Below are 24,931 nucleotides of genomic sequence, written 5' to 3'. Positions count from 1 at the left end.
CCGCTCTACCAAACATCAAGGTATACCCATCAGAGCAGTCCCTAACTGATGTATATAAAAACCTGATGATGTGTATAGTACCTGTATGAGCAGGATTCAGGCAAGTAAGGTCCGCTGTGGACACGCTGTGGAAGACGGCTTTTGTGTGCATGGCCCATAAGGAAGGGGTGGAACCTCCCCAATCTTGCAAAAACAAGAAACCAATTAGACACAATTTGATTGGGGCCTGAAGCGGTTATGACAAGTTCATTAGTGGAAACCACACACTTTATAAATTAAAGCATAGGTCATTAGATGCCGTCAACAGTGCCACATTAAGAACATTGGCAAAACAGCTGGTAAAGTCACTCCAAAAAAGCGATTTCCAATGTTTTCTAGAAGCTGCTTTGCCTAGGAAAACTCTGCAGATATGTTGTTGTCTAAAAGATGGTGTGTGTACATCCTAAATCCAAGGCACAATCGGTGATTTATGAGAATTCTGTGTAAATTTTGTTGCAGCAGATTTCCCCCTTAAACATTGCAAAGGGTTGAATGAGCAGCATAAAATTACAACAAAGTTAAAATCTACATTTCAGGTCAATTTCAGTTTGAAATTTTTGCGGCTTGTAGATTTTGTAAAATTTCCTGCTTTTACGAGCATTTTTATTATAGCAAAATGTTGCTCTTTCCCCAGTCTACCTATACATTTTTTTTTCCCTATTTGTTACACCAGCTCTGTATGATTCACTGTCAAGTCTTACCATTCATAACCGGTTATTTTTCTTTCCCAGATCCCAGGGAATACAGGTTAGTGGATGGACATAATGATTGCTCAGGTCAGTTAGAAGCTCAGCATGGTGATACTTGGGGATCGGTTTGTGAGATTGATGGAGACTTCAAAGCAGCCAATGTCATGTGCAGAGAACTTCAATGTGGAGAAGCAGTGCCATCACTAGTGACCTATACAAGACGACCTGGACCTATATGGACAGAGAAAATTCACTGTGTAGGTGATGAGTCCAGATTATTGGACTGTACAAAAATACCTGAAATGAAAAACTGCACTAAAGAAAACCCTCCTGCAATTCAATGCAAAGGTATTTAAGGCCGGTGTTGTATATTCAGCAAAATATTTTTATTACTGGATAAATTATATTTAAGGTTTGAGTTGATTTTAATATATTTTCTACAAAAGTTTTTATTTCCATGGTTGTATGGGAGCTACCATCCTTAGAAAAAATTATGGAAGTTAACATTATACAAAAATCAAAATATTGAAAACAAGCAAAAAATAGTTTGCCAAATTTTAAAAAAGGAAAAAAAGGTAATCAAAACTTGGTGTGCACCACAGGATGTTCACCCCTTTCAGACAATCGACAAACCAGTGCATCCTGGTGTTTATGAGCTGTGTCTGCACAGTCACCTAAGAGAGCCTAGTTTAACCCCTTCACTACCAAGGGTGGTTTGCACGTTAACTCCCGGGCCAATTTTTACAATTCTGACCACTGTCCCTTTATGAGGTCATAACTCTGAAACGCTTCCATGGATCCCGGTGATTCTGACACTGTTTTCTCATGACTAGTGTTGAGCATTCCGATACCGCAAGTATCGGGTATCGGCCGATATCAGCGGTATCGGAATTCCGATACTTAATTCCGATACTTTTTTCATATCGGATTCCGGGATCGGAATCGGAATAGGAAGTTCCCATCATGCTATGAGCCTGCTTGCTTTGATTAAGCCAATGGGAATCCTCCGAAGTGTGGGCACATCCTGTTAGGCATGTAGGCATGTTAACTATTGGCATGGCTGTGATTGGCTGCCGAAATGATGTCATGATGCACTATAAAAGCCACCGCAGCCGCCATTTCTGGTCACTCTGCTGTGAATTCAGTTAGGGACAGGCTGCTGTAGAAGACTGTGAGGGACAGTTAGAAATAGCGATTCTAAAAACAATATTGTGCTTTATCCAGGCTACATAAACCACCACTGTAGCTTGCTTTTCCCTAGCAGCGCTGTTTTCACAGCTGTCTGCAAGGGCTGTGTGAGTGCAGCTCACGCTGTGGAGTGGGTCCTGCAGCCACGTCAGGCTGTAGGCCACCCAGTGTGATCACTGCTGCCTCATACATCTTTTATTTTTTGAGCTGCATTTTTTAAATAATTTCAATCTAGTGTGCTTCCATCCGTATCCATATACGTTGGTTGCAAACACTAGTAGTAGACAGCGGAGCCTTTCTGCAGCCTTTCAGTGCTAGTGTCCACTTTGCTGCACTGTTCACGGCTGTCTGAGAGGTCTCTGACTGTGTGTGAGTGCAGCTCACGCTGAGTAGTGTGTCCTGCAGCTACGTCTGGCTGTAGGACGCTCAGCGTGCGTCACTGCCTCACACATATTTTTATTTGAGTGCAGCTCATTTTTTCTTCTATTAGTGTGCATCCATCCGTCTCCATCTACGGTGGTTGCAAACACTATATAGGAGTACACAGCGGAGCCTTTCTGCAGCCTGTCAGTGCCAGTGCCCACTTAGCTGCACTGTTGACGGCTGTCTGAGAGGTCTCTGACTGTGTGTGAGTGCAGCTCACGCTGAGTAGAGTGTCCTGCAGCTACGTCTGGTTGTAGGACGCTCAACGTGCGTCACTGCCTCACACATATTTGTCTCTGAGTGCAGCTCATTTTTTCTTCTCCTATTAGTGTGCATCCATCCGTATCCATCAACATTGGTTGGTTGCAAACACTATATAGGAGTAGATAGAGGAGCCTTTTTTTCTGGCTTGTGCCCTGCCGGCGCAGCCAGATTAGTATTACCCAATTTTTTTGGAGCCTCATCTTTTGCATTGTAGGTTACCTGCCTGCATTGTAATAGCTCCAAAAAGTTGGTGATACTATCAGTTTCAATTCTTTGTTCTCATACTTTGAGTTTGTTTCAAACAAAGAAACCACATAAAAAGTTCACCAAACACTACATTTTGAACTTGTGTAGGCCACATCAGCTCCTATTAAAGTCTAGTCCACACACACACACTTCATAAAATTAGTGTTTCTTGTACCTGTAACCAGCTGTTCAGGAATAAGCACACTAAGGCCCCCCTTTGTCCTTTTTTGCCTATCTTAAGCAGTCTTGCAAGATGAAGAAGGCAGGGAGTAAGGCGCGGGGGCGTGGGCGTGGGCGTGGAGTTTCAGCAGGGAGAGGACGTGGGGATTCTGCAGGGAGAGGACGTGGGGATTCTACAGGTAGAGGACGTGGGGATTCTGGGCCTGCTGCGGGCACCAGTGGATCAGCATCCCCCAGTTTTAGCAGGCAACAGTCCTTTATGCGCAGCTTTGTAGGACCTCAACGTACCCCACTGCTGCGGGAGGAACAAATTGAAGCCGTTGTCGGATGGATGGCAGCTAACGCATCGACTTCAATTACTTCCGCATCCTCTCAGGGTCAGAGCACCGAAGAGCAACCATCTGTCTCTTCACCACCTGCCAAAGTGCCCAGGCAGTCAGAGAGACATGGACAGGAGCCATCACAATCTCTACTTCTGTTCTCGGAATCTGTTGGCTTGGAAAGAGGGGGCCAGCCAAGCAGCATTCCTGAATGTGAAGAAGAGGGAGTATGCAGTGATGCGCAACTTCTTTGTCCCTCTGAATCTGAAGAGGCGAGTGGGCCAGTGCCTATGGTCAGCACACCTCAGTACGCATCAGATGATGACGAGACTCAGTTGCCACTTTCTGGTGCGTACGGTGCTGGCGAGACAACCCCGGAGAAGCAGCTGTTTGAAGAGGGGAGGGAAGATGATGAGGTCCTTGACCCATCATGGCGTGAGCAACAGGAAGGTGGTGGGAGCAGCTCGGAGGAAGAGATTCCCCTACCGGCCAAAACAGGAGGCAGAGGGAGGGGGAAGACTTGGTTGCCTGTACCCTCCACTTCGGCACCCGTTAGGAGCATTCCTCCTTCCAAAGGCAAACCGGGCGCTCACAAGAGTTGCAGTGCGTGGTCCTTTTTTGACACAGTTGCAGATGACATTTGCTTTGTCAAATGCAAGCTGTGTCATCAGAGAGTCAAAAGAGGGAGAAATGTCAGCAACCTCAATACCACAAATATGTGGAAACATGTGCGCACCAAGCACGAGTTGGAGTTGCAGAGACACCCTCAAGACGTAGGCCAACGTACAGCACCACCTACCACCTCTTCAGTTCGTGTTGGGCCCTCTTCCTCCAGCTCACACACTGCTGGTTCGGCTTCCTCACAGGATCGCCAAGGAAGAACCTCTGCCACTGTTGTCCGGAGACCCTGTCAGATTCCACCCATAACAGCACGTTCCCATCCATCACAGCCATCGGTAGCACAGGCATGGGATAAAAGGCGCCCTTACTCGGCAAACCATCCCCGAGCACAGTCTCTGAATGCTGGCATTGCCAAACTTCTGGCAGTTGAAATGCTGTCATTCAGGCTGGTGGACACTGACACCTTCCGGGACTTAATGGCATTGGCAGTCCCCCAATACAACGTGCCCAGCCGCTTTTATTTCAGCAGGCGAGCCGTCCCTGCCCTGCAGAAACATGTTGAGGGCAAAATAAAACATGCGCTACTAAACGCCGTTAGTAGCAAGGTCCACCTGACCACCGATGCGTGGACCAGTAACCATGGACAGGGACGATACCTTTCCCTCACTGCCCACTGGGTCAATGTTGTGGAGCCGGGTACGGATCTGGAGAGTGGCGCTGTACGTGTTCTTCCAACGCCACGGATTGCAGGACTCCAGTCTGTACACATAGACTCCTCCTCCTACTCAAGTTCCTCAGAAACAGCAGAGCAGGAGCCTGTTACGACCGATATGAGCACAGCCGTGGCCAAACGTCAACAGGCTGTACTCAAATTAATTTCTTTGGGGAATCGAAGCCACACAGCGCAGGAGCTCTGGAATGCTATCAAGCTGGAGAGCGATGTGTGGTTTGGGCCAGCGAATCTCCAGCCGGGCTTGGTAGTGTGTGACAATGGCCGAAATCTGGTGGCAGCTCTTGGCCTAGGCAACCTCACACACATCCCATGTCTGGCACATGTTCTTAACTTGGTCGTGCAGAGCTTTCTGAGGGACTATCCGGATCTTGATGCACTGTTGCACAAGGTCCGCATAGAGTGCGCTCACTTGCGACGTTCCAGCACGGCAAGATCGCGCCTCGCTGCTCTGCAGCGACGATTTGGCCTTCCAGAACATCGCATCATATGTGACCTACCCACCCGGTGGAATTCAACGTTACATATGTTGGAGCGGTTGTGTGAGCAGCAGGCAGCAGTCATGGAGTACCAGCTGCATCAGGCGCAAACAAGTCGCACTGTGCGCCGTTCACACTTCAGCACCATTGAGTGGGCCTCTATGAAGGACATCTGCCTCGTTTTGCGTGCCTTCGATGAATCCACGCGGATGGCGAGTGCAGATGATGCACTAGTCAGCATGACTGTCCCCCTTATCTGCCTGCTTCAACAAACACTGCAAGCACTAAGGGATGAGGTTTCAGAAGAGGTGGAGGATGAGGAGTCCCAAATGCCATCTGCTTCTGGACAGTCTGCGCTACGTGTTTCCTCACAAAGGCCTAGGCAGGGGACACTTTGTGAGGAGGATGAGGAGGAGTCGATGGAGGAGGAAGACATCTCTCCAGAGGAGGGAGGTACACAAACCTCTACTCAGTATGTACAGCGAGGGTGGGGTGATGCAGAGCAGGTCGAGGTCACGCCTCAAACAGGGGACAGCGGTTCTTTGGCAGTTGGGAGTCTGCAGCACATGGTTGATTTCATGCTGCAGTGCCTGAGAAACGACCGCCGCATCGCCCACATTCTCGTCTCGGCTGATTATTGGGTGTACACCCTCCTAGATCCTCGCTACCGGGACAGCGTACAAAGGCTCATACCAACGTTGAACCGGGAGCGTAAAATGCGGGAGTACGAAGAGTCACTGGTGCAGTCCATAATGTTTTCCATTCCACCCGACAGCATTGTTGCAAGTGCTTTACAAAGCAGCTCTGTGCGTCGAGGCAGTGGAGGAAACTCTGCACAAAGAGGGAGCAGAGGCAGTGCCGCAGCACAAGGCAAGACCACTATGGCCCAAATGTGGCAAAGTTTTGTGTGTCCACCACAATTGTCTACACCATCAGCGACGCCTCGAGTCAGCAGGAGGCAACGCTTCCGTCAGATGGTGTCAGACTACATGTCTTGCCCTGTCGCTGTACTCCCAGATGGCTCTTCCCCCTTCAAGTTTTGGGTCTCTAAGCTGGATACATGGCCAGAGCTTAGCCAGTATGCATTGGAGGTGCTGGCTTGCCCTGCTGCCAGTGTATTATCGGAACGTGTCTTTAGTGCCGCAGGTGGTGTACTAACAGACCGTCGCACGCGACTATCTTCCGATAATGTTGACCGGCTGACTTTTCTGAAAATGAACAAGGCCTGGATCTCCAAAGACTTTGCCATTCCTCTTACAGACTAAATTAGTGGTTGGCAACTGTATCCAGGTCTGCTGGTGTGTTCATTTTTCTACCACCTGAACTATAATCCCTGTGCTTCAACACAGCCAGTTGTCGCTCAGATGTGTCGTCTGCACAGAGAAACACACTAGCTCCTGTGTTACTGGGGTTCAGTAATGCCAGCTGATCCCCTGCTGTGTGGACGGCAGAGTCACCAGCTCCATCAACATTCAAACCACTACTGATTTTTAACCGTGCCCAACTTAGGTCTCTGGCTCCACTGTCTCTACTATTTCCCCTGACCTCCAACCCCGCCATCTACATCTCTGAAGTGGCGTCAGCACAATCTACACTTGTTCCTGTGTTCCTGTGGCTCAGTCCCATCAGTTTATCCCCTGATGTGTGTCCGGCAAGGTCTCCTGCTCTGTCCACATTCCCATAACCAGTAGTGGGAATGAGGACAGAGCTGGCGAACTTGCCGGACAAACATCAGGGGATCAACTGATGGGACTGAGCACCAGTAACACAGGAACAAGTGTAGATTGTGCTGACGCCACTTCAGAGATGTAGCTGGCGGGGTTGGAGGCCAGGGTAAATAGTAGAGACAGTGGAGCCAGAGGCCTAAGTGGAGCATGGTTAGAATCAGTAGTAGTCCACAACCTCCATAAAAACCGCTGCCCATTGGCCTCTGCATGCGGCATGCGTAATCCTGGGCACCAACAGCGTCAGTTGGTGTTCAGAAGTGTCGTCTCCACAGAGCCAAACACGTTCGTTCAAGTGTTAGTGGGGTTCAGCACTGCCAGCTGTTCCCCTGCTGTGGAGATGGCAAGTCTCCTGCTGCCTTCACCTGCCAAAATCCAGTAGGCCCCAGCCTGCTCCTCGCCTAATCCTGGGCTCCAACAGCGTCAGTTGGTGTTCAGAAGTGTCGTCTCCACAGAACCAAACACGTTCGTTCAAGTGTTAGTGGGGTTCAGCACTGCCAGCTGTTCCCCTGCTGTGGAGATGGCAAGTCTCCTGCTGCATTCACCTGCCAAAATCCAGTAGGCCCCAGCCTGCTCCTCGCCTAATCCTGGGCTCCAACAGCGTCAGTTGGTGTTCAGAAGTGTCGTCTCCACAGAACCAAACACATTCGTTCAAGTGTTAGTGGGGTTCAGCACTGCCAGCTGTTCCCCTGCTGTGGAGATGGCAAGTCTCCTGCTGCCTTCACCTGCCAAAATCCAGTAGGCCCCAGCCTGCTCCTCGCCTAATCCTGGGCTCCAACAGCGTCAGTTGGTGTTCAGAAGTGTCGTCTCCACAGAACCAAACACATTCGTTCAAGTGTTAGTGGGGTTCAGCACTGCCAGCTGTTCCCCTGCTGTGGAGATGGCAAGTCTCCTGCTGCCTTCACCTGCCAAAATCCAGTAGGCCCCAGCCTGCTCCTCGCCTAATCCTGGGCTCCAACAGCGTCAGTTGGTGTTCAGAAGTGTCGTCTCCACAGAACCAAACACATTCGTTCAAGTGTTAGTGGGGTTCAGCACTGCCAGCTGTTCCCCTGCTGTGGAGATGGCAAGTCTCCTGCTGCATTCACCTGCCAAAATCCAGTAGGCCCCAGCCTGCTCCTCGCCTAATCCTGGGCTCCAACAGCGTCAGTTGGTGTTCAGAAGTGTCGTCTCCACAGAACCAAACACGTTCGTTCAAGTGTTAGTGGGGTTCAGCACTGCCAGCTGTTCCCCTGCTGTGGAGATGGCAAGTCTCCTGCTGCCTTCACCTGCCAAAATCCAGTAGGCCCCAGCCTGCTCCTCGCCTAATCCTGGGCTCCAACAGCGTCAGTTGGTGTTCAGAAGTGTCGTCTCCACAGAACCAAACACATTCGTTCAAGTGTTAGTGGGGTTCAGCACTGCCAGCTGTTCCCCTGCTGTGGAGATGGCAAGTCTCCTGCTGCATTCACCTGCCAAAATCCAGTAGGCCCCAGCCTGCTCCTCGCCTAATCCTGGGCTCCAACAGCGTCAGTTGGTGTTCAGAAGTGTCGTCTCCACAGAACCAAACACGTTCGTTCAAGTGTTAGTGGGGTTCAGCACTGCCAGCTGTTCCCCTGCTGTGGAGATGGCAAGTCTCCTGCTGCCTTCACCTGCCAAAATCCAGTAGGCCCCAGCCTGCTCCTCGCCTAATCCTGGGCTCCAACAGCGTCAGTTGGTGTTCAGAAGTGTCGTCTCCACAGAACCAAACACGTTCGTTCAAGTGTTAGTGGGGTTCAGCACTGCCAGCTGTTCCCCTGCTGTGGAGATGGCAAGTCTCCTGCTGCATTCACCTGCCAAAATCCAGTAGGCCCCAGCCTGCTCCTCGCCTAATCCTGGGCTCCAACAGCGTCAGTTGGTGTTCAGAAGTGTCGTCTCCACAGAACCAAACACATTCGTTCAAGTGTTAGTGGGGTTCAGCACTGCCAGCTGTTCCCCTGCTGTGGAGATGGCAAGTCTCCTACTGCATTCACCTGCCAAAATCCAGTAGGCCCCAGCCTGCTCCTCGCCTAATCCTGGGCTCCAACAGCGTCAGTTGGTGTTCAGAAGTGTCGTCTCCACAGAACCAAACACGTTCGTTCAAGTGTTAGTGGGGTTCAGCACTGCCAGCTGTTCCCCTGCTGTGGAGATGGCAAGTCTCCTGCTGCCTTCACCTGCCAAAATCCAGTAGGCCCCAGCCTGCTCCTCGCCTAATCCTGGGCTCCAACAGCGTCAGTTGGTGTTCAGAAGTGTCGTCTCCACAGAACCAAACACATTCGTTCAAGTGTTAGTGGGGTTCAGCACTGCCAGCTGTTCCCCTGCTGTGGAGATGGCAAGTCTCCTGCTGCATTCACCTGCCAAAATCCAGTAGGCCCCAGCCTGCTCCTCGCCTAATCCTGGGCTCCAACAGCGTCAGTTGGTGTTCAGAAGTGTCGTCTCCACAGAACCAAACACGTTCGTTCAAGTGTTAGTGGGGTTCAGCACTGCCAGCTGTTCCCCTGCTGTGGAGATGGCAAGTCTCCTGCTGCCTTCACCTGCCAAAATCCAGTAGGCCCCAGCCTGCTCCTCGCCTAATCCTGGGCTCCAACAGCGTCAGTTGGTGTTCAGAAGTGTCGTCTCCACAGAACCAAACACATTCGTTCAAGTGTTAGTGGGGTTCAGCACTGCCAGCTGTTCCCCTGCTGTGGAGATGGCAAGTCTCCTGCTGCATTCACCTGCCAAAATCCAGTAGGCCCCAGCCTGCTCCTCGCCTAATCCTGGGCTCCAACAGCGTCAGTTGGTGTTCAGAAGTGTCGTCTCCACAGAGCCAAACACATTCGTTCAAGTGTTAGTGGGGTTCAGCACTGCCAGCTGTTCCCCTGCTGTGGAGATGGCAGTCTCTCCTGCTGTCTCCGCATTACAAAGACAGTAGGCCTCTGCCTACACCCTCCTATTTCCTGGGCTTCAACACAGCCAGTTGTAGTTCGGAAGTGCCATCCACACGGAAAGAGACACTTGCTCCCGTGTCTCAGTGGGGTTCAGTAACGTCAGCTGATCCCCTGCTGTGTGGATGGCAGTCTCTCCTGCTGTAAACTCATTCAAAATACAGTAGGCCTCTGCCTACACCCTCCTATTTCCTGGGCTTCAACACAGCCAGTTGTAGTTCGGAAGTGCCGTCCACACGGAAAGAGATACTTGCTCCCGTGTCTCAGTGGGGTTCAGTAACGTCAGCTGATCCCCTGCTGTGTGGATGGCAGTCTCTCCTGCTGTAAACTCATTCAAAATACAGTAGGCCTCTGCCTACACCCTCCTATTTCCTGGGCTTCAACACAGCCAGTTGTAGTTCGGAAGTGCCGTCCACACGGAAAGAGACACTTGCTCCCGTGTCTCAGTGTGGTTCAGTAACGTCAGCTGATCCCCTGCTGTGTGGATGGCAGTCTCTCCTGCTGTCACCTCATTCAAAATTCAGTAGGCCTCTGCCTACACCCTCCTATTTCCTGGGCTTCAACACAGCCAGTTGTAGTTCGGAAGTGCCGTCCACACGGAAAGAGATACTTGCTCCCGTGTCTCAGTGGGGTTCAGTAACGTCAGCTGATCCCCTGCTGTGTGGATGGCAGTCTCTCCTGCTGTCACCTCATTCAAAATTCAGTAGGCCTCTGCCTACACCCTCCTATTTCCTGGGCTTCAACACAGCCAGTTGTAGTTCGGAAGTGCCGTCCACACGGAAAGAGATACTTGCTCCCGTGTCTCAGTGGGGTTCAGTAACGTCAGCTGATCCCCTGCTGTGTGGATGGCAGTCTCTCCTGCTGTAAACTCATTCAAAATACAGTAGGCCTCTGCCTACACCCTCCTATTTCCTGGGCTTCAACACAGCCAGTTGTAGTTCGGAAGTGCCGTCCACACGGAAAGAGATACTTGCTCCCGTGTCTCAGTGGGGTTCAGTAACGTCAGCTGATCCCCTGCTGTGTGGATGGCAGTCTCTCCTGCTGTCACCTCATTCAAAATTCAGTAGGCCTCTGCCTACACCCTCCTATTTCCTGGGCTTCAACACAGCCAGTTGTAGTTCGGAAGTGCCGTCCACACGGAAAGAGATACTTGCTCCCGTGTCTCAGTGGGGTTCAGTAACGTCAGCTGATCCCCTGCTGTGTGGATGGCAGTCTCTCCTGCTGTAAACTCATTCAAAATACAGTAGGCCTCTGCCTACACCCTCCTATTTCCTGGGCTTCAACACAGCCAGTTGTAGTTCGGAAGTGCCGTCCACACGGAAAGAGACACTTGCTCCCGTGTCTCAGTGGGGTTCAGTAACGTCAGCTGATCCCCTGCTGTGTGGATGGCAGTCTCTCCTGCTGTCACCTCATTCAAAATTCAGTAGGCCTCTGCCTACACCCTCCTATTTCCTGGGCTTCAACACAGCCAGTTGTAGTTCGGAAGTGCCGTCCACACGGAAAGAGATACTTGCTCCCGTGTCTCAGTGGGGTTCAGTAACGTCAGCTGATCCCCTGCTGTGTGGATGGCAGTCTCTCCTGCTGTCACCTCATTCAAAATTCAGTAGGCCTCTGCCTACACCCTCCTATTTCCTGGGCTTCAACACAGCCAGTTGTAGTTCGGAAGTGCCGTCCACACGGAAAGAGATACTTGCTCCCGTGTCTCAGTGGGGTTCAGTAACGTCAGCTGATCCCCTGCTGTGTGGATGGCAGTCTCTCCTGCTGTAAACTCATTCAAAATACAGTAGGCCTCTGCCTACACCCTCCTATTTCCTGGGCTTCAACACAGCCAGTTGTAGTTCGGAAGTGCCATCCACACGGAAAGAGATACTTGCTCCCGTGTCTCAGTGGGGTTCAGTAACGTCAGCTGATCCCCTGCTGTGTGGATGGCAGTCTCTCCTGCTGTCACCTCATTCAAAATTCAGTAGGCCTCTGCCTACACCCTCCTATTTCCTGGGCTTCAACACAGCCAGTTGTAGTTCGGAAGTGCCGTCCACACGGAAAGAGATACTTGCTCCCGTGTCTCAGTGGGGTTCAGTAACGTCAGCTGATCCCCTGCTGTGTGGATGGCAGTCTCTCCTGCTGTAAACTCATTCAAAATACAGTAGGCCTCTGCCTACACCCTCCTATTTCCTGGGCTTCAACACAGCCAGTTGTAGTTCGGAAGTGCCGTCCACACGGAAAGAGACACTTGCTCCCGTGTCTCAGTGGGGTTCAGTAACGTCAGCTGATCCCCTGCTGTGTGGATGGCAGTCTCTCCTGCTGTCACCTCATTCAAAATTCAGTAGGCCTCTGCCTACACCCTCCTATTTCCTGGGCTTCAACACAGCCAGTTGTAGTTCGGAAGTGCCGTCCACACGGAAAGAGATACTTGCTCCCGTGTCTCAGTGTGGTTCAGTAACGTCAGCTGATCCCCTGCTGTGTGGATGGCAGTCTCTCCTGCTGTAAACTCATTCAAAATACAGTAGGCCTCTGCCTACACCCTCCTATTTCCTGGGCTTCAACACAGCCAGTTGTAGTTCGGAAGTGCCGTCCACACGGAAAGAGATACTTGCTCCCGTGTCTCAGTGGGGTTCAGTAACGTCAGCTGATCCCCTGCTGTGTGGATGGCAGTCTCTCCTGCTGTCACCTCATTCAAAATTCAGTAGGCCTCTGCCTACACCCTCCTATTTCCTGGGCTTCAACACAGCCAGTTGTAGTTCGGAAGTGCCGTCCACACGGAAAGAGATACTTGCTCCCGTGTCTCAGTGGGGTTCAGTAACGTCAGCTGATCCCCTGCTGTGTGGATGGCAGTCTCTCCTGCTGTAAACTCATTCAAAATACAGTAGGCCTCTGCCTACACCCTCCTATTTCCTGGGCTTCAACACAGCCAGTTGTAGTTCGGAAGTGCCGTCCACACGGAAAGAGATACTTGCTCCCGTGTCTCAGTGGGGTTCAGTAATGTCAGCTGATCCCCTGCTGTGTGGATGGCAAAGTCTCCTGCTGCCTACACAGTCGTACCACTACTGATTTTTAACCGTGCTCCAATTAGGCCTGTGGCTCCACTGTCTCTCGTATTTCCCATTATCGGAATGTGGACAGAGCAGGCGACATTGCCGGACACACATCAGGGGATTAACTGACCGGACTGAACACCTGTAACACAGGAACAAGTGTGGATTGTGCAGACGCCACTTCGGAGCTGTAACTGGCGGGGTTGGAGGACAGGGGAAATACGAAAATCAGTGAATCCACAGGCCTAAGTGGAGCTTGGTTCAAATTAGTAGTCTACAACCGATCTTAAAATTTCTTCAATGCAGCCTAAGCCTGCTCCGTGCTTGTCCCTGGGCTTCAACACAGCCAGTTGTTGCTCGGAAGTGCCGTCTTCACAGAGTAAAACACTAGCTCCTGTGTTTGTGGGGTTCAGTAACGTCAGCTGTTCCCCTGCTGTTTTGATGGCAATCTGTCCTGCTGCCTCCCAATTGACAGCACATCAGGCCTCAGCCTGCTAAGTGCTTGTCCTGGGCTCCAACATCGCCAGTTGCTGCTCATAACTGACTTTGGCACGGGTACTCCCTCCTGCCCAGCTTGGTTCCAGCCCTGCCTGCTGTTTCCGGGAAGTGTCAATGTCAGTTTGCCACCCCAAGTTGCCATGTCGTGTTGCGGTTGGGTTAGCCGAGGCTAGGGTGCCAGCAGTTTAGGTGCTTCCTATGTGGACTGCGGGTTCTGGTAAGAAAGGTTTGTTCCATAGTGCCAGTAGGACAAGCACCCCCTGTAGGACTGTGTGATTCGGTAACTGCGGCCAGCTTGCGGCATGCCAACTTTGCTTTTCAGGGGTAACTTCTGATACCCCTCCGGGTTCCAGCACCGTCAGCTGGTTCTCATCAGAGCCTTTGGCCTAGGTGCCTCCATCTCGGTATCCGAGTTCCAGCAACGTCTGCTGGTCCTTGGTAGTGCTTTGTAGCACAGGTACCTCCTGCTTAGTAACCGGGTTCCAGCACCGTCAGCTGGTCCTCGGTTGTGCCATTGGCTCTTATTCCTTCTGCTGCCCCTCCGGGTGCCAGCACTGTCAGCTGGTCCTCGCTATTTCCATTTGCTCTTGCAGCTTATGCTACCCCTCCGGGTTCCAGCACCGTCAGCTGGTTCTCGTCAGAGCCTTTGGCCTAGGTGCCTCCATCTCGGTATCCGAGTTCCGGCAACGTCTGCTGGTCCTTGGTAGTGCTTTGTAGCACAGGTACCTCCTGCTTAGTAACCGGGTTCCAGCACCGTCAGCTGGTCCTCGGTAGTGCCATTGGCTCTTGTTCCTTCTGCTGCCCCTCCGGGTGCCAGTACCGTCAGCTGGTTCAAGAGGACAAAGAACAGGAAGACAACCACCAAGATGCAGAACAACAAGAGAGAGAAGACAAAGAAGCATAAAAAAAACAAAGCAGAAGAACATTAAGCATAAGACTAATACTCTGAGCAAATGATATTATCTTATTTATAAGCAGAAGAAGACTAAGCAGTGTATGGGGGTGAGTCCGTTCCTCCTCGTGGTGCCCCTGGAAAAGGCCTGCTTCTGCAGGCCAAACTGAACGCGGACAAATCCTGTTGTAAATCTTTTGTGACAGGCAGAACGGAAGGTGTAAACTTCTAACTTTTCTAGATAACAACTACAGGAATGCCTGACACAAACAAGAATATGATGAAGAAGAATAGGAAGAAGATGAAGAAGCTGAATATGTAGAATAATAATTGTTGAATAAGAAGAATATGAAGAATGTAAGAAAAGGAAGAAGAAGAAGAAGAAGAAGAAGAAGAAGAAGAAGAAGAAGAAGAAGAAGAAGAAGAAGAAGAAGAAGAAGAAGAATGTAAAAAAAGGAAGTAGAAGAAGAAGAAGAAGAATGTAAAAAAAGGAATAAGAAGAAGAATGTAAAAAAAGGAAGTAGAAGAAGAAGAAGAAGAATGTAAAAAAAGGAAGTAGAAGAAGAAGAAGAAGAATGTAAAAAAAGGAAGTAGAAGAAGAAGACATACATGTCTGGCAAAATATAAATGAGGCTAACATAGTCAATATCTTTGTAACTCCTAACATCTTTAAAAAAAAAAGTTTAATTCCTGCTATTCCATTTGATTGGGCTAAACCTCTATGGCTTTAATGTCTCCTCCACCTCCCACAATACATTCTACATTATTCTTAGTTGTTTTTCTTCATGTAGAATTAACCTACAAGGAAAGAAAGGGTTTTTTTTAATTCCGATATTTTGGCCCCATTGACTTGCATTGGTTCCCGGTATCGGAATCGGCGATACCGATACTTTTTTTTAAGATCGGCCGATCCATTCCGATCCGATATTTTCAAGTATCGGCTGGTATCGCTCAACTCTACTCATGACATATTGTACTTCATGTTAGTGGTAAAGTTGCATTCAAATAACTTGCGTTTATTTGTGAAAAAAAAGGAAATATGGCGAAAATTTCGCAATTTTCCAACTTTGAATTTTTATGCCCTTAAATCACAGCAATACGGCACACAAAAAACTTAATAAATAACATTTCCCACATGTTTACATCAGCACAATTTTGGAACCAAAATTTTTTTTTTTAGGAAGTTATAAGGGTTAAAAATTGACCAGCGATTTCTCATTTTTGCAACACCATTTTATTTTTAGGGACCACATCACATTTGAAGCCACTTTGAGGGGTCTATATGATAGAAAATACCCAAAAGTGACACCATTCTAAAAACTGCACCCCTTAAGGTGCTTAAAACCACATTCAAGAAGTTTATTAACCCTTTAGGTGCGTCACAGGAATTTTTTGAATATTTAAAAAAAAAATGAACATTTAACTTTTTTTCACAAAAAAAATACTTCAGGTTCAATTTTCTTTATTTTACCAAGGGTAACAGGAGAAATTGGACTTCAAAAGTTATTGTGCAATTTGTCCTGAGTACGCTGATACCTGATATGTGGGGGGGAACCACTGTTTCGGCGCATGGTGGCAGACCTCAGTAGGGAAGGAGTGCCGTTTGACTTTTTCAATGCAAAATTGGCTGGAATTCAGATCGGACGCCATGTCGCGTTTGGAGAGTCCCTGATGTACCTAAACAGTGGAAACCCCCCAAGTGACCCCATTTTGGAAACTAGACCCCCAAGGAACTTATCTAGATATGTGGTGAGAACTTTGAACCCACAAGGGCTTCACAGAAGTTTATAACGTACAGCGGTACAATTAAAAAATCATATTTTTTCCACAAAAATGATCTTTCCACCCCCAATTTTTATTTTTCCAAGGGTAACAGGACCCTAAAAGTTATTGTGCAACTTGTCCTGAGTACGCTGATACCCCACATGTGGGTGTAAATGACTATTTGGGTGCATAGCAGAGCTCGGAAGGGAAGCAGCGCCATTTGACGTTATGGGCTAGAATTGAGATCGGACACCATGTCGCGATTGGAAAACCCCTGATGTACCAAAACAGTGGAAACCCCCCACAAATGACACCATTTTGGAATCTAGACCCCCCCAAGGAACTTATCTAGATGTGTGGTGAGAACTTTGAACCCCCAAGGGCTTCACAGAAGTTTATAACATACAGCCGTACAATTAAAAAAATCATATTTTTTTCCACAAAAATGATCTTTTCACCCTCAATTCTTATTTTTCCAAGAGTAACAGGACCCTAAAAGATATTGTGCAATTTATCCTGAGTGTGCTGATACCCCACATGTGGGGGTAAACCACTATTTGGGCGCATGGCAGAGCTCGGAAGGGAAGCAGCACCATTTGACGTTTTTGGCTGGAATTGAGATCGGACACCATGTCGCGTCTGGAAAGCCCCTGATGTGCCAAAACAGTAGAAACCCCCCACAAATGACACCATTTTGGAAACTAGACCCCCCAGGGAACTTATCTAGATGTGTGGTGAGCACTTTGAACCTCCCAGTGCTTCACAGAAGTTTATAACGCCCGGGTGTGAAAATAAAAAAATTGTATTTTTTCCACAAACATCATCTTTTAGTCCCCATTTTTTTTATTTTCCCAAGGGTAACAGGAGAAATTGGACCCCAAAAGTTGTTGTCCAATTTGTCCTGAGTACGCTGACACCCCATATGTGGGAGAAAACTACTGTATGGGCACACGTCGGGGCTCGGAAGGGAAGTAGTGACGTTTTGGAATACAGACTTTGATGGCATGGTCTGCGGGTGTCATGTTGCTTTGGGAGAGCCCCTAATGTACCTAAACAGTGGAAACCCCCCACAAATGACCCCATTTTGGAAACTAGACCCCCTAATGAACTTATCTAGATGTGTGGTGAGCACTTTGAACCCCCCAGTGCTTCACAGAAGTTTATAACGACCGAGCGTGAAAATAAAAATATCGTATTTTTTCAACAAACATCATCTTTTAGTCCCCATTTTTTTTTATTTTCCCAAGGGTAACAGGAGAAATTGGACCCCAAACGTTGTTGTCCAATTTGTCCTGAGTATGCTGATACCTCATATGTGGGAGAAAACTACTGTATGGGCACACGTTGGGGCTCGGAAGGGAAGTAGAGATGTTTTGGAATGCAGACTTTGATGGATTGGTCTGCAGGTGTCATGTGCATTTGGAGATCCCCTGATGTACCTAAACTATTGAAACTCCCCACAAGTGACCCCATTTTGGAAACTAGACCCCCCACGGAACTTATCTAGATGTGTGGTGAGCACTTTGAACCCCCAAGTGCTTCACAGAAGTTTATAACGCCTGGGCGTGAAAATAAAAAAATCATTTTTTTCCACAAAAATTATATTTTTGCCCCCAATGTTTTATTTTCCTAAGGGTAACAGGAGAAATTGGACCCCAAAAGTTGTTTTGTAATTTGTCCTGAGTAGGCTGATACCCCATATGTGGGGGTAAAACACTGTTTGGGCGCATGGCAGAGCTTGGAAGGGAAGGAGCACCATTTGACTTTTTCAACGCAGAATTGGCTGGAATTGAGATCAGACGCCATGTTGCCTTTGGAGAGCACCTGATGTGCCCAAACAGTGGAAACCCCCCAATTATAACTCCAACCCTAACCCCAACACACCCCTAACCCTAATCTGAGCCCTAGCCCTAACCCTAGCCCTAGCCCTAACCCTAGCCCTAACCCTAACCCTAGCCCTAACCCTAACCCTAATGGGAAAATGGAAATAAATACATTTTCTTTTAGTTTTATTATTTTTCCCTAACTAAGGGGGTGATAACGGGGGGTTTGATTTACTATTTATGGCGGTTTTTATGTTTGGCGGCTGTCAGACGCTAAAAGACGCTTTTTATTGTAAAAATAGTTTTTGCATCACCACATATTGTGAGCTATAATTTTTCCGTATTTTGACCCACCGAGTCATGTGAGGTCTTATTTTTTGCGGGACGAGTTGACGTTTTTATTGGTACCATTTTCGGGCACGTGACATTTTTTGATCGCTTTTTATTCCGATTTTTGGGACGCAGAATGAACAAAAACCAGCGTTTCATGAATTTCTTTTGGGGGGTGCGTTTACACCGTTCCGCGTGCGGTAAAATTGATAAAGCGTTTTTATTCTTTGGGTCAGTACGGTTACAGCAATACCTCATTTAGATCGTTTTTTATGTTTTGCCGGTTTTTTGCAATGAAAACAATTTTATATAAAAAATAATTATTTTTGCATCGCTTTATTCTGCGAGCTATAACTTTTTTATTTTTCCACGGATGACGCTGTATGGTGGCTCGTTTTTTGCGGGGCAAGATGGCGTTTTCCGCGGTGGATATTTATATGCGTCTTTTTGATCGTGTGTTATTGCACTTTTTGTTCGGTGGTATGATAATAAATCATTATTTTTTTGCTTCGTTTTTTATTTTTATTTTTTAAGGGGTTCGCTAAAGGGGTTAACTAATGGGACAGTTTTACAGGGTGGGTCGCTACGGACGCGGCGATACCAAATATGTGTACTTTTATTGTTTTTTTATTTTGAAAAAATGGATTTATTGGGGAATATTTTTTTTTTTTACTAATTTATTTAGCGATTTTTTTAAAATTATTTTTAACACTTTTATTTATTTATTTTTTTACTTTATTACCTTGTCAGCAATCTGTCACAGGCAGTTCTGCAGACTTCCTCATGCCAGCGCTTTGCAGGCAGTGAGGAAGTCAGCTCTTTACTGGCCCCCGAAGCCCCCCGTCGCCATCTTGGATCTGGGGGCCTGTAGGGAAAGACCCCCGCAGCAGCGCTGCACATTGCGCTGCCATGGGGGGCTCAGGGAAGCACGGAGGGAGCCCCCTCCCTGCCGATGCTTCTCTTTAACCCCCGGTACACCGTGATTGCGTTTGATCGCGGTGTACAAGGGGTTAACGTGTCGGGGGCGGTCCGTGACCGCCCCTGACACATTGTGCCGGGTGTCAGCTGTGATAATCAGCTGACACCCGGCCGCGATCAGCGGCGCTCACCACGTGGGCGCCGCTGATCGCTGGGACGTAATATTCCGTCCATGGTAATTAGGTCCAGGGTCACATGGACGGAATATTACGTCCATTGTAGGTAAGGGGTTAAGTGATAGCTGATCTTCAGGGGTTACAGTCAGGGCAGGTGTCCACATTGCCTCTGGCTGTTTAACCCTCTAAGTGCCATGATCAATAGTGATTGCAGCACTTAGAGGGATAGGAGAGAAAGGGGGCTCCCTCTCCATACCATTTGGCACTCCCACAAAATGATCATGGGGGTCCAATGTTTGCCATGACAACAGGTTAAATAATGTCCTCCTGATCTGTCAGCTACAGTGGCCTGTTACACAATGTCAGGAACATGGTCTAAAAGGCATTTTGACAGTGCAACATTGACAGGTGTAATTTATGTAAAAGCAAAAAAATTACACATTTGGTATCACAGCATGCAGAATTTTATAAAACTATCACTAGGCAACCTTTTCAGTGAACACTGTAAATGTATAAACAAAGATGTGGCATAGAATCATAGAATCGTAGAGTTGGAAGGGGCCTCCTGGGCCATCTGGTAAAACCCCCTGCTCAAAGCAGGATTCGATAAATCATCCCAGACAGATGTCTGTCCAGCCTCAGTTTGAAGACTTCTATTGAAGGAGAACTCACCACTTCTCGTGACAGCCTGTTCCACTCATTGATCACTCTAACTGTCAAAAAGTTTTTTCTAATATCTAATCTGTGTCTCCTCCCATTCAGATTCATCCCATTGCTTCTAGTCTTTCCTTGTGCAAATGAGAATAAAGATGATCCTTCTACAACGTGACAGCCCTTGAGATATTTGTAGACAGCTATTAAGTCTCCTCTCAGTCTTCTCTTTTGCAAGTTAAACATTCACAAATTCTGCAATATTTCCTCATAAGACAGGGTTTGCAGACCGGTCATCATTCTGGTCGCTCTTTTCTGAACTTGCTCCAGTTTGTTGATGTCTTTTTTAAAATGTGGCCCCCAAAACTGGACACAGTATTCCAGATGAGGTCTGACCAAAGAGGAGTAGAGGGCAATAATGAATTCACATGATCTAGACTGTATGCTTCTGTTAATACATCCTAGAATTGCATTTGCCTTTTTTGCTGCTGCATCACACTGTTGACTCATATTCAGTCTGTGATCTATTAGTATACCCAAGTCTTTTTCACATGTGCTGTTGCTTAGCCCTATTCCTCCCATTCTGTATTTGCTTTTTTCATTTTTATTGCCCAGATGTAGTTTTTTGCATTTTTCCCTGTTAAAAACCATTCTGTTAGTTGCTGCCTACTGCTCCAGTTTATTTATATCTTTTTGAATCCTCTCTCTCTCTTCTCTAGTATTAGCTATCCCTCCTAGCTTTGTGTAATCAGCAAATGTAATCAGTTTACCCTCAATTCCTTCATCTAAATCATTGATAAAGATGTTGAGCAATACAGGGCCCTGGACAGAGCCCTGTGGTACCCCACTTGAGACATTCTTCCAACTGGATGTGCAGCCATTTACGACCACTCTTTGGGTCCGATCACTAAGCCAGTTATGAATCTACCTAACAGTTGCCTTGTCCATTCCATAGTTAGTCATTTTTTCATTAAGGATTGTGTGAGATACTTTGTCAAATGCTTTGCTGAAGTCAAGATATACTATATCTACAGCATTTCGCTGATCCACCCAATCAGTGATTCTGTCAAAGAAGGAAATTAAGTTAGTCTGACATGACTTATTAGTTACAAACCCAAGCTGACTCTGTTTAATCACTTCATTCTTATCCAGGTACTTTCATACATGTTGTTTAATAATTTGTTCAAAGATCTTTCCTGGTATAGAAGTCATACTCACCGGCCTATAGTTGCCTGGGTCCACCTTCTTCCCCTTTTTGAAGATAGGAACAACATTTGCTCTTCTCCAGTCTTCTGGGACTTCTCCTGTTCTCCAAGAATTTTCAAAGATTATGGAGAGGGGTTCAAAAATTTATTCTGCTATCTCCTTCAGTACACTGGGGTGTAATTCATCTGGACCTGTAGACTTGAATTAATTTAGGTTAGCTAAGTGTTTCCTCACTATCTTTCTGTTTATATATATCCTGGATCCTTCTATTCCCTTAATAGGATAGTGAAGAACAGTTGATATTACATTTCCTTTCTGAGAGAAAACAGATGCAAAATAGGAATTTAAAAGTCCGGCCTTCTCAACATCCTGTCTTACCATTTCATCATTTTCATCCTGTAAAAATCCTATAGCATCTTTGACTTTTCTTTTACCTTTGACATATCCCCAAAATCCTTTATTATTGCTTTTGACATATCTTGCAAGCTTCAATTCATTGTCAGCTTTATATAATCTGATTTGTGCCCTGCAGGTTCTGCAGACAGCATTATATTCTTCTTTAGATATGCCTCCCTCTTTCCATTTTATAAACATTTCTTTCTTCCTTTTCAGCATGTGCTTATGTTCTGTGTTCATCCATCCTGGTTTCCTTAAATGCTTCCTATTCTTCCCTCTTTTCGGAAATGTTAACAAATGAGCTTTGAGAATTTCAATTTTCAAGATTTACCATCCTTCCTGGACATTTTTGTCCTTAAGGATATCCAGCGATTGGATCCCTCCAATTCTCTTTCTGAATCCCTTAAAATCTGCCTTTCTGAAATCTATCCTTGATGTTTGAGTCTTCACAGGTCTTCCTCCTCTAGTTATCCAAAATTCTAAAATAGCATAGTCGCTACCTCCTAGGTCCCAGCCACTTTTACCTCCTCAACCATTTCCTCCCTGTTTATAAGGACTAGATCCAAGGTAGCAGTTACCCTTGTTTTCTCCCCTACCTTTTGGAAGATAAAGTTGTCAGCAAGAGAGGATAAGAATTTCCTTGACCTGTTAGTTTTGCCTGAGAGAGATTCCAAACAAATGTCAGGATAGTTGAAATCTCCCATGACAACTATGTCATATTTTTTGGAGAACTTGGCCATTTGATGCATAAAGAGTTCATCCATATCTTCAGCTTGCACAGGCGGCCTGTAGTAAATGCCTACAATCGTGTCCTTTCCATTGTTCTGTCCTTGTATTCTTACCCAAACAGTTTCCATAGAACTCCCAGTCTCTGAAGCTTCAATCTCTGTGCAGACATACGCGTTTCTAACATACAATGCGACACCTCCTCCTCGTTTATCAAGTCTGTTTCTTGCAAATAAGTTGTATCCTTCTAGCCTTGTATTCCAATCATGTGTATTGTCCCTCCAAGTTTCAGTGATTCCATTGACATCATATTTCTTTTCCTGCGTTAGTAGTTCCAATTCTCCTTGTTTGTTGCCCATGCTTTATGCATTAGTATAGAAACATTTTAGTTTGTGATTGGTTTCTCTTTCTCCAATATTTTTATTATTTAGATTCTTTTGTCTTTGTTCTTTCCTCCCACTTCTAATACCAGAGTTCTCAATAGTATTTGCCAGGTGTATGGCTTTTTCTGGCCTTTTGCTTCCCTTCCCACATTGTTCTAGTTTAAAGCTCTCCTGATGAGTGTAGCAAGGCGACTTCCAAATACATGTTTTCCAGTCTTCGTAAGGTGCACCCCATCTCTAGCAAGTAGTCCATCGTATAGGTAATTTACTCCGTGATCCTGAAATCCAAATCCTTGCTGACGGCACCATCTACATAGCCAGTTGTTCACCTGCATAACACAATGCTTTTTCATCATACTGCTGAAAAAAAATGGAATAAAAATAAAATAAAATAAAACGTCTAACCTAAATAAAAATAATATCTCTGAAAACGTCATCAAGTCCCACAAAAAATAAGCCACCAATCAACTATGTCAGTGGAAAAATAAAAAAAAAACTATAGCTCTTAGGATAGAAAGATGTAAAAACAATTTTCATTCAGCTATTTTTCTGTGAGTTTTTAAAGATTCTAAAGTAAAACATGTAACCCCTTATTGAAAGAGCCAATTTGCTACTTAAAGACCAAACCAATTTTTACAATTCTGACCACTGCCACTTTATGAGGTTATAGCTCTGGAACGCTTCAACGTATACCACTGATTCTGAGAACATTTTTTCGTGACACATTGTACTTCATGTCAGTGGTAAAATTTATTCGATATAATTTGCGTTTATTTATGAAAAAATTGAAATTTGGCAAAAATTTTGAAAATTTAGCAATTTTCAAACTTTTAATTTTTGTACCCTTAAATCAGAGAGTCATATCGCAGAAAACAGTTTAGAAATAACATTTCCCACTTGTCTACTCTACATCCATCAGCACAATTTTGGAAACATTATTTTTGTTAGGACGTTATAAGGGTTAAAAGTTGACCAGCGATTTCTCATTTTTCCAACAAACATTTTACATTTGAAGTGAGTTTGGGCTGTCAATATAACAGAAAATACCCCAAAATGACACCATTCTAAAAACTGCACTCATCAAGGTGTGCAAAACCACATTCAAGAAGTTTATTAACTCTTCAGGTTTTTCACGAGAACTAAAGCAATGTGGAAGGAAAAAATGAGCATTTTACTTTTTTTTACAAAAATTTTCTTTGGAACCAAACTTTTTTATTTTTGCAAGGGTATCAGCAGAAAATGGACAATAAAATTTGTTGGGCAATTTCTCCTGAGTATGCCAATACCCCATATGTGGGGTTAAGACACTGTTTGGGTGCATGGCAGGGCTCTGAAGGGAGGGAACACTGTTTGACTTTATGAACGCAAAATAGGCTGGAATCAATGGTGGTGCCATGTCGCATTTGAAGACCACCTGATGTACCTAAATAGTGGAAACCCCCCCAATTCTAACTCCAACCCTATACCCAATACACCCCTAACCCTAATCTCAGTCCTAACCATAACCCTAACCACAACCCTAACCCCAACACATCCCTAATCCCAATCCTAACCCTAACCACAAACCTAACCCTAACTTTAGCCCAACCCTATATTTAGCTCAACCCTAAATTTAGCCCAACCCTATATTTAGCTCAACCCTAACTTTAGCCCAACTCTAACCTTAGTCCAACCCTAACTCTAACTCTAACTTTAGTACAACCATAACTTTAGCCCAACTCTATCTATAAGCCCAACCATAACCCTAACTCTAACCTAATGGAAAAAAGGAAATAAATACTTAATTTATTTTATGTTTACCTAACTAAGGGGATAATAAAGGTAGGTTTGATTTACTATTTTTTATTTTGATCACTGTGATAGGGTAACATAGTAACATACAGTTGTGGCCAAAAGTATTGACACCCCTGCAATTCTGTCAGATAATACTCAGTTTCTTCCTGAAAATGATTGCAAACACAAATTCTTTGGTATTATTGTCTTCATTTAATTTGTCTTAAATGAAAAAACACAAAAAGAATTGTCCTAAAGTCAAATTGGATATAATTCCACACCAAACATAAAAAAGAGGTTGGACAAAAGTATTGGCACTGTTCGAAAAATCATGTGATGCTTCTCTAAGTTGTGTAATTAACAGCATGAGTAACTTACATGTGGCACCTAACAGGTGTTGGCAATAACTAAAGCACACTTGCAGCCAGTTGACATGGATTAAAGTTGACTCAACCTCTGTCCTGTGTCCTTGTGTGTACCACATTGAGCATGGAGAAAAGAAAGAAGACCAAAGAACTGTCTGAGGACTTGAGAAACCAAATTGT

At 46.2% G+C, this 24,931-nt stretch overlaps 1 protein-coding gene across 1 annotated transcript in view; it reads left to right on the top strand.

Annotated features, from left to right (window-relative positions):
* The first annotated feature begins 314 nt into the window (after nucleotides 1-314).
* The window catches only part of LOC141082678 (scavenger receptor cysteine-rich type 1 protein M130-like), a 337,718-nt gene continuing 313,101 nt past the window's right edge, over nucleotides 315-24,931 (top strand). The window contains exons 1-2 of the mRNA XM_073566626.1: nucleotides 315-338; nucleotides 771-1,076. Coding sequence (XP_073422727.1) covers nucleotides 893-1,076 — 184 coding nt within the window. The 5' untranslated portion in view covers nucleotides 315-338; nucleotides 771-892. The remainder of the gene's footprint in view (nucleotides 339-770; nucleotides 1,077-24,931) is intronic.

This window comes from Dendrobates tinctorius, unplaced genomic scaffold (assembly GCF_039654945.1).
Source record: "Dendrobates tinctorius isolate UK_male_01 unplaced genomic scaffold, ASM3965494v1 ptg000019l, whole genome shotgun sequence".
NCBI classification, from domain to species: Eukaryota; Metazoa; Chordata; class Amphibia; order Anura; family Dendrobatidae; genus Dendrobates; species Dendrobates tinctorius.
Note: the sequence above shows the minus strand (reverse complement) of the source record. Positions and strands in the feature narration are given on the sequence as shown.